Source organism: Dipodomys merriami, unplaced genomic scaffold (genome assembly GCF_024711535.1).
Source record: "Dipodomys merriami isolate MVZ:Mamm:240054 unplaced genomic scaffold, mDipMer1.0.p SCAF_32, whole genome shotgun sequence".
Lineage (NCBI taxonomy): Eukaryota > Metazoa > Chordata > Mammalia > Rodentia > Heteromyidae > Dipodomys > Dipodomys merriami.
The window spans coordinates 107,084-120,955 of NW_027204715.1; the positions used below are offsets into that span (position 1 = coordinate 107,084).

General features: G+C 49.4%; 2 protein-coding genes across 3 annotated transcripts in view; one reads left to right on the forward strand and one right to left on the reverse strand.

Annotated features, from left to right (window-relative positions):
• Window positions 1–904: 904 nt before the first annotated feature.
• Window positions 905–9,874, reverse strand: Ccdc127 (coiled-coil domain containing 127). 2 transcript variants are annotated; one of them, XM_070042098.1, is made up of 3 exons: window positions 9,701–9,874; window positions 7,002–7,132; window positions 905–3,997 (listed from the first exon to the last, which is right to left on the reverse strand). In XM_070042098.1, the coding sequence occupies exons 2-3, from the start codon at window positions 7,120–7,122 to the stop codon at window positions 3,336–3,338; spliced, it is 783 nt and encodes a 260-aa protein (XP_069898199.1). In that variant the 5' UTR covers window positions 7,123–7,132; window positions 9,701–9,874; the 3' UTR covers window positions 905–3,335. The 2 variants fall into 2 exon arrangements, with proteins under 2 accessions (XP_069898199.1, XP_069898200.1); XM_070042099.1 differs by lacking the exon at window positions 9,701–9,874 and adding an exon at window positions 7,551–9,009.
• A 364-nt stretch (window positions 9,875–10,238) lies between these two features.
• Sdha (succinate dehydrogenase complex flavoprotein subunit A) overlaps window positions 10,239–13,872 on the forward strand; it is a 36,185-nt gene continuing 32,551 nt past the window's right edge. The window contains exon 1 of the mRNA XM_070042101.1: window positions 10,239–10,339. Within this exon, the coding sequence (XP_069898202.1) occupies window positions 10,277–10,339 (63 nt within the window). The 5' untranslated portion in view covers window positions 10,239–10,276. The remainder of the gene's footprint in view (window positions 10,340–13,872) is intronic.

Genomic DNA, 13,872 nt, shown 5'->3' on the forward strand with positions numbered 1-13,872 from the left:
GACATCTGGGTACAGAGAACAAAGAAAGGTTTATTGCCAGGAAAGGGGCCGGCCAGACCCCTTCTCACAAGGCAGGAGTGAGAAGAAGCACCCGGCTATTGTCTGGGGTGACCTATATAACCTAGGAGGTCTAGGATGAACTAGCAGGCGGAGGAGACCCCGGTGTGGATGCACAGGCCAGGGGCTTCATCATGGTGGACTAGGATGGATGGCTCTGTCCAAATAGCAGATAAGGGTCCTGCAGCTGCCCAGACCTGAAGCTCACTCTCAGGGGCTCTTGTTGCCTTCTATGGTAGCAGCTGCCCCAGAGGAGTGCCATCCCAAGGTCAGGGGGTTGGAGGTTGATTATTTACTGCCTTTACTACGTGGGCCGAGTGCTGCCTAGGAAGGGAGCATGCTAAGCTGGAGAGAAGGGAAGGAGTGTGCTAAGCGATGGGAAGGAAGCTCATTTCCCTAACACAAACTAAGACAGTGAAAGCAGCTAGAAAGTGCTCACCTTGCTTTAAAGAAATTGTTATATTATCCCCACTTTCGGTCCTCATCCACCTAGATCTGAGCTCCCTCCAAAAGCTGGCCACTCCCTCTCTCCGCCTGGACCCACCTGTGCACGCCTTACCTCACTTTGTCCCTGATCTACCTGCCGTCTGGATAGGGGCAGATGCCATGTGCTCACTCTCCTAGGGAGATAATAGTTCCTCTAATAAACCTTTTGCCTGCCTGCCTGCCTCTGCGTGGTCTCCAGGGATAGCCATGAAGGACTCTTACAGAGATCATCTTAGTAAACTACTAAGCAATCAAGCTTTTAAAATAACCCAATAGGAAGTCAGTTACACATTTCAATCAGATATATTTTTTTGTTTAGAAGACAAATCTTTGTCTTCTTAAAAAAAAAAAAAGACCCCACTACCAGGAGGAGCACATTTATTGCAACCCGCCACCCCAGGAGCAAGGCCGTGACAGAGACCAGCCTGTACAAGCAGCTTCAGACCAATGTTTCATTCTCCAAGGTTTTTATTGGTCTTGTATAGGGAGGCATGTGACAGTATTTTGTATACAAATCGTAGATGACCTCCTTACTCTGAGAGATCGCTAAACGGTAAACAGCTCACAATTTGCAAACCGTGGTCTACCCCAGGGTCACACAGTTTATGGTGGAGTTAGCCCACATGCAGGATAGAACGGATTGACCTTTCCAGGAAACTCTGTGTTCAGAGTATGTTGGGAGGAGGCATTCTGAACTTCCAATCCCTCCGGGGTCTTACAGCTTGGATTTTCGGGCTCTTACAGATTGCTAGTTTGAATGGCTGCCCTAACACAAGTTCAGTCACGTGACTTTGGACAAAAAGCCTGGAATTCTGGGAATTTCATGATGACCTACTATTATTGGATGTCTTCAGCTCCAATCTCATCCCCAAACCCAACCCAGCTTATAAATTGGAAATGCATATGCTTTGTAAAACTAGAAAGCCTAGAAAACATGATATCTTATTGGAAGCAAGACAAGTAATTGTATGTATCCATATCTGTGTGTGCAAATACAGGTGTATGTGTGAGACCTAGGTGTGTAGTGATCTATTATAGACATAAACTCCAACTGAGCCAGGTGCCAGTGGCTTACACCTGTAATCCTAGCTACTCAGATCCTAGCTGAGATCTGAGGATCACAGTTCAAAGCCAGCCAGGGAAGCAGAAAAGTCCGTGAGACTCTTATCTCCAATAAACCACTAGAAAACCGGAAGTGATGATGTGGCTCCAGTGGTAAAGGTAAAGCGCTCACCTTGAGCTGGAGTGTGGGGACAGTGCCCAGGTGCAGAGTTCAAGCCCCATGACTGAAAAAAAAAAAAAAAAGCCTCCAACTGAGCTGCTGCCTCCAACTTTCCACTATATATAGTTCCACATGTTGACTGAGAAAACCTCAACTGTCTCAAAACAAAACAAACCAGATGGCCAGCATTAATGGAGGGAGGGAAAGTAGGTCATCCCAAGATGTCTTAAAATTGCTCCCAGGGAGCCGGGTGCTGGTGGCTCACGCCTGTAATCCTAGCTACTCAGGAGGCTGAGATCTGAGGATCGCGGTTCAAAGCCAGCCCGGGCAGGAGAGACCGTGAGACTCCTATCTCCAATAAACCACCAGAAAACCGGAAGTGGGGCTGTAGTTCAAGTGGTAGAGCCCTCGCCTTGAGCTGAAGAGCTGAGGGACAGCGCCCAGGCCCAGAGTTCAAGCCCCACAACCGACAAAAAAAAAAAAAAAATTGCTCCCAGGGTTCTGGGCAAGCTCCTAGCTCTATTAACTAGTAGTTGTGGCTCACTGAACCGAGTTGTGCACACATGAGAAACCTGTCCTCTGTGCTGTTACAGCCAGTTCCTGAAGGAGTGAAGCATGTTCCATGTGACTCCACTGGGACCCGTGGAGGCTCAAGGCTGGGTGTCTCTGGTCTATGCCGATTCACTCCCACTTGCTCTGCTGATTCTGTCTCTCACTGTCACAGATCAGACTTCAGAAATACCATATACTGAATACTGACACCCCAGCAGGCCATGGAACCCGGAGTGGGTAAGAAACCCTCTCCCAGAGGATAACAGTACTTAGCTCATAGGATCAGAGTAAGAATTACATAAAGGATGTACACAATAGCTTAATGTATGTTAGCTAGGTACAAACCCGTTCTCAGAGCCTGCCTACCTTTTAAATTGTGGTAAAAATTGAGATGATACACTTAAAAGCCTTCTGTAAAGACAAAAAGAGCAAAGAGCCACACAAGTAAAACGGATGCTCTCAGTTTTAAATGGCAAGTATTATATGTCATTGCTCATGAATAATTATTTGTTTATGGAATACATAGGCAAGATAAATTCAACACACACCTAACCAACTTGACACAAGGAACGTTTGGTTTTTGTTTTTTTTTCTTCTGTGGGTGAGAGCTCTTCCACACAAGATAAAATCCTGGTGAGATTACTATTACCATTGGTAAGTCAGTGCAAGGCATCACTTCTGAATGGAATCTGGGGAAGGAGTAACGTACCCTAAAAGGCAGAACTGATTAAAATCCAACAGCGAAATTAATTATGGTGAGGATCAACACTGTATTTCATCTTTGAAAAACATTGTTTACCCTAGAGTTAAAATATGATACAACACTGTTCTGCTAAATATTAGCAGCTCGAAATGCTTCAAAGCAGCTGAATCCTTCACTGCTGCAGCACACCAGAGGACCCCTGCCTGCCAAGGCCTTGCTGCACTGCTCAGGAACAGGAGTGGATGCCCTGGAGAGGGCTATACATGATCACATCTGAGATCCAAGAATGCACCAGGCCACGACGAATGATTGTTCTTACTTTTCTAGTATGACTTGCTCTACTCGCTTGAACTTTCTCAGCTCGACGACGAGTCCCCAGTACTTGAGATACAACCACATGAGCCTCCCATTTTGGCGTTTGTTGGTGTTCCAGACATCCCCACAATGCTTATCATGCTTAAATATGTCGGTTAAGCCAGCTGCCATCTCTAGGTCAGTAGCCACTGAGTCCATGGAAGCACGCATCAATAAGTTCTTTTCCAGCTGTAGCCGTGCACTGCGGGGAAGAATTGGGCTGCAGTAGATGTTCTGTCTTTCCACAAGAGCCTCTCCTATCTCCTTCAGCATGAGCTGGGCTTTCCTTTGCCAGTCCTGCTCCTCTTCCAGACAGTTCAGATACACATTTCTTAGAGGCTTCAACTGACTTTTTTCTTGCATTATTTGTGCCCGTTCCTGTTCTAGAAGCTTCCTTTCTTCCACCAACTTGCGCCCCTGAGAGATGAGGGCTTCTCGATAACTAGTTGTCCTTTTTTGCTCCTTTTCAAGTTCCAAAGACAGCTGAGCAACAGCTCGTCGGTGTTCTGAGATGACAGCATGGTACCTGGCTTCAAGGTCCTGTTGGAAAGCAGCTGTTCTCTGAAGATAGGCTTCTCTTTCTTTCTCTATTTCTTTCTGGGACTCCCTAGACCAAATCCAACCTGACACAAATCAATCACAGAAAAACACACATCAAGAAAAATCACAGCTATGGTCTGTACTTAAAGTATGATACAAAAAGGACGGCATTTTGATAAAAGACCTCTGAGATACTAAGAAAATAACATTTACACAAAACTGCAAAAAAGGGAAGGTTTGCACCTAAAATTGAACCAAGGCTGGGAACCCAAGCCTGCATCATCCTTTTTCTGTCACCAAACTTCCATAGTTCTTAAGAAAATTTACCAGTTTCTTTTCCTCTAAGCCTACCATTGACATCAGGTGTTGTTAGGAGTAGTGCTTGGCTTTAGCTAGTCATCACCAGCAAACAGCTTAAGTCAAGGTATTTCTGTTCTATAATATGGTAAAGAATTTCAATCTCAGCCTATGTGTGGTGATGCATACCTATAATCCCAGCACTCCAGATATTGAGGCAGGAGGATGACATATTGAAACTGCCCAGGTTCCAAAGGAAAACTGCTCTTCATATCAAGGACCAGAAAGAGCTAAAGCCAAGTTGACAAGATATTAACAGATGCTAATACCTGTATGAAAGATACTAGTAATGTCTACCAAAGAGTTTTAAGCAGTAATCATGGTAAAGTTTAAGCAAAGCAATAGCAGATATAAAGAACTAAATGGAAACTTTAGAAATGAAAAACACAGAAACTGAAACACAAGTGTCTTATGCCTATAATCTTAGTTACTCAGGAGGTGGGGATCTGAGAACCAAAGTTCAGAGCTAGCTTGAGCAGAAAATCTCTGGAGACATCATCTCCAAATAACCAGCAGGAAATCCAGAAACCAGGTGGTAGAGAGCCAGCCAGAAACAGAAAAAGCTGAGCAAGAGAACGAGCCTCAGGGGCTGGGAAGGAGGCTTGTGGTAGAGGGCTTGCCTAGCATGCATGAAGCCCTGGGTTCAATTTCTTAGAACCACATAAACAGAAAAAGCCAGAAGTGGCGTTGTGGCTCAAGTGATAGAGTTATAGTCTTGATGAAAGAAAAGCTAAGCAACAATGAGATGTACAAGACGTTATGTTGAAAAACGAACTTTACAACTTTGGGGGGTGGGGAGATAGGAAGGGATGGGAAAGGGAAACAAATGCTTGCCCATGTAATTGTAACCCCTCTGTATGGTATTTTCACCAAAAAAAAAAGAGCTAAGGAATAGGGCCCAGGCCGTGAGTTCAAGTTCCAGGACTGGAGGTGGAAAAAAAAAAAATCCAAACCTCAAAAAACCTAATACCACACCTAGTAAGGGAGAAGGTCTTTCCCTGTAAGATCAAAGACTACTCACAGAGTCCTGGATGCTCCAGCTAGCACATCCACACAGCAAGACAAGAAAATAAAAGGTAAACATTACATGAAGGAAATAAAACTAAACTCCCATACCTTATACAGAATTAACTCAAAATGGATAAAATGTAAAATGCAAAACTGAAACACTAAAGAAATCTTCAGAACTTGAAGTAGGTAAAGTGATCTGAGATGTATCACAATAAGCTATAAAAAGAAAACCATGAGAATTAAAATGAGAAAGGTTTAGACACATGCAAAGCTTATCTCCAACTAAGGACTAGAATCTAGAATACTTAGCCCAGCATTGGTGGCTCATGTGTGTAATCTTAGCCACTCAGGAGAAGCTGAGATCTGAGGACTGTGGTTCAAAGCCAATCAGGTCAGGAAAGTCCATGAGACTTGAATCTCCAATTAACTGCCAGAAAATTGGAAATGGCACTGTGGCTCAAGTGGTAGGCACTCATCTTGAGCTGAAGAGCTCAGGAATAGTGCCCTAACCCAGAGTTCAAGCCTCATGATGGGAAAAAAAACGTCAGAATTAGGGAATGGGAATGTGGCTTAGTGGTACAATGCTTGCCTAGCATGCATAAAGCCCTGGGTTCAATTCCTCAGTAACACATACACAGAAAAAGCTGGAAGTGGTGCTGTGACTCAAGTGGTAAAGAGTTAACTTTGAGCAAAAGAGCTCAAGAAATCACACAAGAAGCTCCAGGCCTAGGACTGGGAAGGTGGCTCAGTGGTAGAGCACTTGCCTTGCATGCATGAGGCCCTGGGTTCGATTCCTCAGCACCACATAAGCAAAAAGAAAAAAAGCCGGAAGTGGTGCTGTGGCTCAAGTGGTAGAGCGCTAGCCTTGAGCTGAAGAGCTGAGGGACAGTGCCCAGGCCCAGAGTTCAGGCCCCACGACCGGAACCCCCCCCCCCCAAAAAAAAGAAGCTCCAGGCCTGGCACAGAAAAACCCAATACAATTAGAAAATGTCCAAAGACTCTAATAATAACCTAAATAACATCACCAAATGTTGGCAAAAATTATAGGAAATTGGATCATCTGCTAAGAACATAAACTGAATAGTACAACCATTGAGAAAACATTTTGGCACTTAAAACTAGTAACTCAGAGAAATAAAAACTAAAGTCTACACAAAAATTTGTGTAAGAATTTGGTAGCTGCTTCATCTGAGTCCTCAACTGGAACTACTCACAAGTCAATGGCTGAGATGTTGAAGGACTGTGAAAATGCTAATTGCACCAAATCAGCTCACCAAGAGTTCCCCTGTCCCAGCTGAGTGAGGTGTTCATGGGTAAAGTCTCCTGAAGACCGACTTCCCATAGTCACCCTGTAATTGAACCCCCTCCCACCTGCTCTTCCTTATTGGTTTTGAGAGCCTCCTCAAAAGTCAGCCATGACAGGGAGCTACAGGGTATCAAACGCTTAATCTCATATAAAACGTTCCTAACTACGTTTGCCTTAGTTAACCCCTACAATGTTTTGAAGTGAATAGGGTTAGCCACCTCTCAAGGATGAGCAAACTGAGGATCAGAAACGTTGAGTATCTTGCTCAAGAGTCCCTGTGTGGGATGAAACTGGCTGTCTGTCAGGTTCCAAAACCATAGTCTTCATGAACCTGTCTATGCCCCAACCTTACTTAACCTGCAGTGGCCCATATTTTTGGCCTGGAAAACAGAAATAACAGAAGCATGACTTACGAAATGCTGCTAATCCCAGCATTGGTACCAACAGGGCATAATTCCACCTGTTCCCATCACCTCCATCAGCTCTGGAATTAGGCCGGATGTTCCAATTTGGGGGATCATTTAAGTTATTCATGGAGATATACCTTAAAGGAAAATATATTAACTGTATAAATGGAATAAAATACAGCTTCATGACTATATCATCTACAAGGTTCCTACTTTAAAATAAATTTTTTGTGCTAGACATGGGTTTGAACTCAGGGGCTGTCTGCTATCCCTGAGCTTTTGTGCTCAAGGTTAGCCACAGCTGTACTTCCGGCTTCTTGGTGGCTAATTGTAGATAAAAGTCTCAGAGACATACCTGCCTAGGATGGCTTCAGACCTAGCTATGCAGTACCCTGAGTAGCTGGGATTATAGGTGTAAGCCTATGGTGACTGGCTTTAAAAAAATTTTTTATCGTTATTATAAAGGTTAGTTGCACAAGTCAGGTAAAGAGTACATTTCTTTTTAGACATGTCACCTCTTCCCTCACTCTCTCCCAGTTTTTCCCTTCCACTCACCAGTGTCTAGTGAGCGACACTGCTGCATTTGTTCACCTTTTGCCCCTCTATTTTTGTGCTTTCCCGTACATACCCAAAGACCTATAAAGGAATAAACAGAACAAAAAGGCAAGAAAACAAAACCAGCAAAAAAAAAAAAAACCCAAAAAACTCGTTCTCATTTCCTGGAGTTCATTTCAATAAATATTATATTGCATGATCAGACGCACAGTTTAATTCAAGAACTTTCTTTTTTAATTGTATGCGCTGTATAACCTTGCATTCCCTATGGGATTTCAAGAAGGAAAAATAACTTACAACCTAGTGAAAAGACACGTTTCAAATAAATGAAGCATGGCTAGGATATGAGTTTTCTAGTGTAAAAAACTTAGATGTCTGGCAGACATAAGGAATAATCTTATATGTCAACCTGAGGAAAGAGAAGTGGAGGCTGGTAGAGGGAGGGGGAAAGGAAAGGATAAATGCAGACAGAGGGACAGGCACTAACAACATGGTTAATGATGGAATATGTATAGGATGGTGGTTTCATATCATATTGCCTAAAAATGTCATAGCTTGCTGAATTTGTGTAACACACACAGCATTTATTTCTCAGAAAGTGTCCCCATTAGGTGATACAGGGTCATCTGTATATGTTTCTCATTAGTTGTCTCTGGATGGCCCTAATACAACTATATATAAAGACAGATTAAAACTTTAAAAAGTAAATTCACACTAGATACACGGCATCCTGAGTTGGGTTTTGATGAATGAACAGTATCCTAACAGGCAGAATACTAAATATTTTGCCTATATGTAGACGCTGTAAATACACTGATCACAAGTAATTGCGATGGTTCCCCCATAGCTACATACCACCCTGAAGGTGCCTGGTGTTAGAAGCTGAGCACGGATGGGCTTGTTCAGTACTTGGATGAGAGAAACCAAGCCCTGGTACTGGCATCGGAAAATAAAGAGTGCATACTAAGGATACAGACATTTTTCCTTGTCGCTCTTCCTTTAACAGTATTTAAGAGCATTTATGCTGTATTGGGTATTGCCTTCTCGCTTTGGTGGTGCTAGGGCTTGAATGTAGACTTTTTTTTTTTTTTTTTTTTTTTTGCCAACCTGGGCACTGTCTCTAGGATTCTTTTGCTCTCAAGTGCTCTGAGCCACCACTCCACTGTACTTTATTGGATGTTAGAGTCTGCCGGGCGGGCTTCCAACCTCAATCTTCAGATCTCAGTCTTGCTCCCAGCGCATACCAGGCCATTTTGCTGCCTGGTTGAGTTCACTGCTTGTTAAGTGGAGCCGAGGGTCTCTGGGATTGTCCCGCAAGCCTGGCTCAGACCTGAACGGCCTGCAGGCCAGAGCCCCGGCGGTTGGCCTTGCCAAGGGCTTCTGGCCCGAAAGTGGCTGAAGCCCCCAAGGGCCGGCTGACCGCACTGGCCTGGCCCAGTGCGGTGTGCTTCCGGGGCAGAAGGCGGGGACCTGATCATCCACGGGGAAAACTGAGCCGGGCGGGGGCCGGACCACGCAGCCCACGCGTCCCGCCAGGGTCAGAGCTCCCGCTGCCCGCGGCCGGAGCGGAGCGGGGCCCGGGGCGCGCACGAGGCTGCGGCACGGCCCTCCCGGCCCTGCACCCCCCCCCACCCTCCCGGGCCCTGCGGCCCTCCCGGCACTGCGGCCCTCCCGGCCCTGCGGCCCAGTCCTTCCCAGCCCTCCCCGGCCCTGCGGCCCAGTCCTCCCCAGCCCTCCCCGGCCCTGCGGCCCAGTCCTCCCCAGCCCTCCCCGGCACTGCGGCCCTCCCGGCCCTGTGGCCCAGTCCTCCCCAGCCCTCCCCGGCACTGCGGCCCAGTCCTTCCCAGCCCTCCCCGGCCCTGCGGCCCAGTCCTTCCCAGCCCTCCCCGGCCCTGCGGCCCAGTCCTCCCCAGCCCTCCCCGGCCCTGCGGCCCAGTCCTCCCCAGCCCTCCCCGGCACTGCCGCCCTCCCGGCCCTGTGGCTCTGCGGCCCCGCCCTCCCGGCCCTGCGGCCCTGTGGCCCTGCGGCCCTGCCCTCAGTCGGACACCGCCCGTCCGCAGGGCTCGGGGAACCACACCGGTGTGCAGACACGGCTGCCGGTCTCCCGCCCGGAGCCGGCCCGTCCACGGCCTCCAGCCGCCGCGACCTACCTCAGAGAGCCTCGGCGGAGTCGGCTCCGAGGGACGCGGGGACTCTCCGCCCAAGCGCCGCGTCAGCTGCCCCGCCACCCTCGGCGGACGCGACCGAGCGCGCAGACGCGGAAACCCTGACCGGGTCGCCAGCACGGACGCAGCGCGCACCTCCGACCCCGGCCGGCGTGGTGCGCAGGCGCGACCTCGGTCGTGCGCCCGCGGGAACGTAATCCGCAAGCTGGGTGCGGCCTAATGCGCAGGCGTCACATCACCCCTCGGGCGTGGCCGCTGCGCAGTACGCGGTCTCAGCCTTCCCCGTGCGACTGGCGCTGCACAGCGCGCAGGCGTGACGACCGCCCCCCACCCCCGCCCTCAGCGTGGTTCACTGGCTCAGCTTTCACTAAGGGAAGGGTTGAAGGGTGTGGCGTAGTGCGCGGGCGTGACGTCATCCCTCCACCTCCACCTCCTCCCCCCGCCCCCCCCCCCCCCGCCACACGCACAGCGCAGTACGCAGGCTCAGCTTTCTCCACGTGACCCGGCGCGGCGCAGTGCGCAGGCGTGGTCGGGCGTAGGGGCTGGCGGGACGGCGCAGACATGGCGGGGTTAGGGGCCCTGTCGCGGGTGCTTCGCGCGCGGCGCCTGTCGTTGGCCGGGGCGGTGAGTCGGCGCCGTAGGACCGTGGGCCCAGGGCGCACGGCTCCTCGCGGGTCGTGGCCGAGCGCACGCTGACTCCCCGGTCTGGTTGGGGCCGGAAGACTAGCGCCCTTGTGAAGGTCACCGGCCCGGGCCGCCCTGGGGGACGGTCCCAAGCCCCGCCTGGGCTGCTGCGGAGCGGCTGCGGCCGGCGCCCCGACGCCGTGCGGGCAGGCAGCGAGGCGGGCGGGCTGGTCGGTGGGCGCGGTCCTCCCCCCCCGGCCGCTCCGGGGGCGCGGTCCTTCCCCCCCCCGCTGCTCCGGGGGCGCGGTCCTTCCCCCCCCCGCTGCTCCGGGGGCGCGGTCCTTCCCCCCCCCCGCTGCTCCGGGGGCGCGGTCCTCCCCCCCCGGCCGCTCCGGGGGCGCGGTCCTTCCCCCCCCCCGCTGCTCCGGGGGCGCGGTCCTCCCCCGGCTCCGGGGGCGCGGTCCTTCCCCCCCCCCCCCGCTGCTCCGGGGGCGCGGTCCTCCCCCGGCTCCGGGGGCGCGGTCCTCCCCCCCCCCCGCCGCTCCGGGGACGCGGTCCTTCCCCCCCACCCGCTCCGGGGACGCGGTCCTCCCCCCCGCCGCTCCGGGGACGCGGTCCCCCTCCCCACCCCCCCTCCGGGGACGCGGTCCCCCCCCCCCCGCCGCTCCGGGGACGCGATCCTCGCCCCCCCCTGCTCCGGGGGCGCGGTCCTCCCCCCTACCCCCCCCCCTCCGGGGGCTGGTCTCCTCTCCCTCCTTCCCCCCCAGGCCGCGCGGTGCGGTCCTCGGTTTGGCGCTGGCTGCTGTAGTTCTCAGAAATCAGCCCAGCGACCGCCGGCCCGCACAGCGCCCGGGGTGCAGGACGGGTCCCGCGCTCGGCCTGTGTCCCCGCTACCAGTAAAACTAAAAACTATGCCTACGGGTTAGTTACTGCCGTTCCCTCCCTCTGAAATAGGGTACTAAAGAGGGAAGATGAGAATTAGCTGTGGCGTTGAAGCCGCCATGGGTGCTGTGGTTTGGTTCTCACCCAGGAATGACAGACTGGCAGCCTACATTGAAGAAGATCATCGCTGTGTCCTCACCCCAGGCCGATAGCCTGTGGTCCTTCTACAGACTTCCCCAAACCCTAGTCTTACCCAGACAGAGCAGAAGTATCCTAACTCTGAGTATCTAGCTTTAAGTGATAAGGTTTTGGAAATGATTTTTTTCCAGGCATTAGTTAGGAAACCCATGTTTAGGTCCCTGAAAACAAGATGACAAGGGCCTAGTGGCTCACCCCTGTAATCCTAACTACTCAGGAGGCTGAGATCTGAGGATTGCAGTTGGAAGTCAGCCTGGGCAATAAAGTCTGTGAGACTTCCGTAAACTACTCAGAAAAAGCCAGAAGTGGTGGAGCACTAACTAGCCTTGAGAACACAAAGAAGCCCAGGGACAGCACCCAGACCAGCAAAAAAGAAAAGAAAAGCTAGAAATAGCAAAATTAAACCACAAGTCATGTCTCACAAACTAATGCCTTGGCTTTTTTAACTTTTGCATTTAAAAAAATCTGTATGAAAAGAGTTCTTCCTACAGAAATACTGCCCCCAGGCAGTGCATTGCTATTTGATTGGTTCTTTTTTCTGAAGAATTGAGGTTTCCAGAGAAACAACAAAATAGAAAAAAGAGAAAGAGATTGGTGATTGGTGATAGCTGACACGTGGCATTGGGAAGTAGACGCTGAAGATGATTTCAGTGGTATACAGAATTTTTTTGTTGTTGGTCATGGGGCTTGAAGTCTGGGCCTGGGCACTGTCCCTCAGCTGTTCAGCTCAAAGCTGCACTGCTACTTCTGGTTTTCTGGTGGGTAATTGGAGAAAAGAGTCTCACGGACTTTTCTGCCTGGACTGGCTTTGAACCGTGATCCTCAGATCTCAGCCTCCTGAGTAGCCAGTATTACAGGCATATGCCACTGGCACCCAGCTGTGAACAGAAAATTTTGTCTCATTTTGGTCAATGTTGAGACATCCTCACGTTATTCTATTCAGCTGATTTTAAGTTATCAACTTATCATTTTTTTCCTCATGGCCCCAGTGCACTGACAATATTAGAAAATTGTTGTAAAAGAGCTTAATCCATTTGCAAAATAAAGCCAGGGGCCTCAGTTTGTTAACACTCAAAAAGTTTTAAATACTCTAGGAAGAACATACAAAATACTAATTTTAGAACAAGTTGGTTTCCTTGCGGAGTTAATGAGAGTTATGTTAGGTGACCTCTGAATTTGACAGTATTCCTCTAAGCCAAGCACCCTAGCACACAGTCGGTGCTCAGTGTCCAAGTGAATTATATTTAAGCATTTCTATTTAAAAAAATAAGCATTAAAATTTACTTTGTGCTGGGTGTGGGGCTTTAATTCAGGATCTGGGCAATATGCATGAGGTTATTTTTGCTCAAAGCTACCATTCTACTCCTTGAGCCAGAGCTGCACTTTTGGCTTTTTGGGTATAAATTGGAAATAAGAGTCTCCTGGACTTGCTTGCCCAGCCTGGCTTTGAACCGTGATCCTCAGATCTCAGCCCTTCGGAGTAGCTAGGACTATAGGTGTAAACCACTGGTGCCTGCAAAGGATTAAGAAAGTTTTTGGGGGTGTTAGGGCTTGAACTCTGGGCCTGGCCCTGTCCCTCAGTTCTTCAGCTCAAGGCCATCATTCTACCACTTGAGCCACAGTACCACTTCTGGTTTTCTATGGTGAATTGGAGATAAGAGTCTCATGGACTATCCAGCCCCAGCTGGCTTTGAACTGCAATCCTCAGATCTCAGCCTCCTGAGTAGGATTACAGGTGTGAGTCAGCGGCGCCTGGCTAGGATTAAAATTGAACATAGTAGTAAAAAGTCAGTGGAGTAGGGGGAAAACAATGGAGGGGGTAACAATGCTCAATGGGAAGTGTACTCATTACCTTGCTCATGTGACTATAACCCTCTGTATAGTATCTTTACAATAAAAATTTTTTTAAAAAGTCAGTGGATAAAGAAAAGTTTATACACCTAGCGGTGGTCTCTCTCCCTCTCCAATCCTTAGGGCTTGAACTCAGGCCCTAAGCTTCTTTTGCTCAAGGAGAGTACTACTTGAGCCACAGCACCACTTTGGCTTTTTCTGTGTATGTGCTACTGAGGAATTGAACCTGGGGCTTCATGCATGCTAGGCAAGCATTCTACCACTAAGCCACCTTCCCAGCCCTTGGAAACAATTTAAAATTATTTCACACCCCACTGGTGTTTGCTTCAATATTTCTAGTTAGGGTTTTTTTCCTCCAGTTTTAGACATGGACATCAACTTTATGTTGTAGAGGAAGATTAGTCTACTTAAACTACTTCCCTTCCTATGCCTCCCAGTTTCGCATTTTTTTTTTTTTTTTTTTTTTTTGGTCTTTGTGTTTTTATAATTCCAAGAGTTTCCTTTTTTTTTTTTTTGGGTCCGGTAGTGGGGCCTGAACTCTGGGCCTGGGCGCTGTCCCTCAGCTCTTCAGCTCAAGGCAAGCGCTCTACCACTGAGCCACC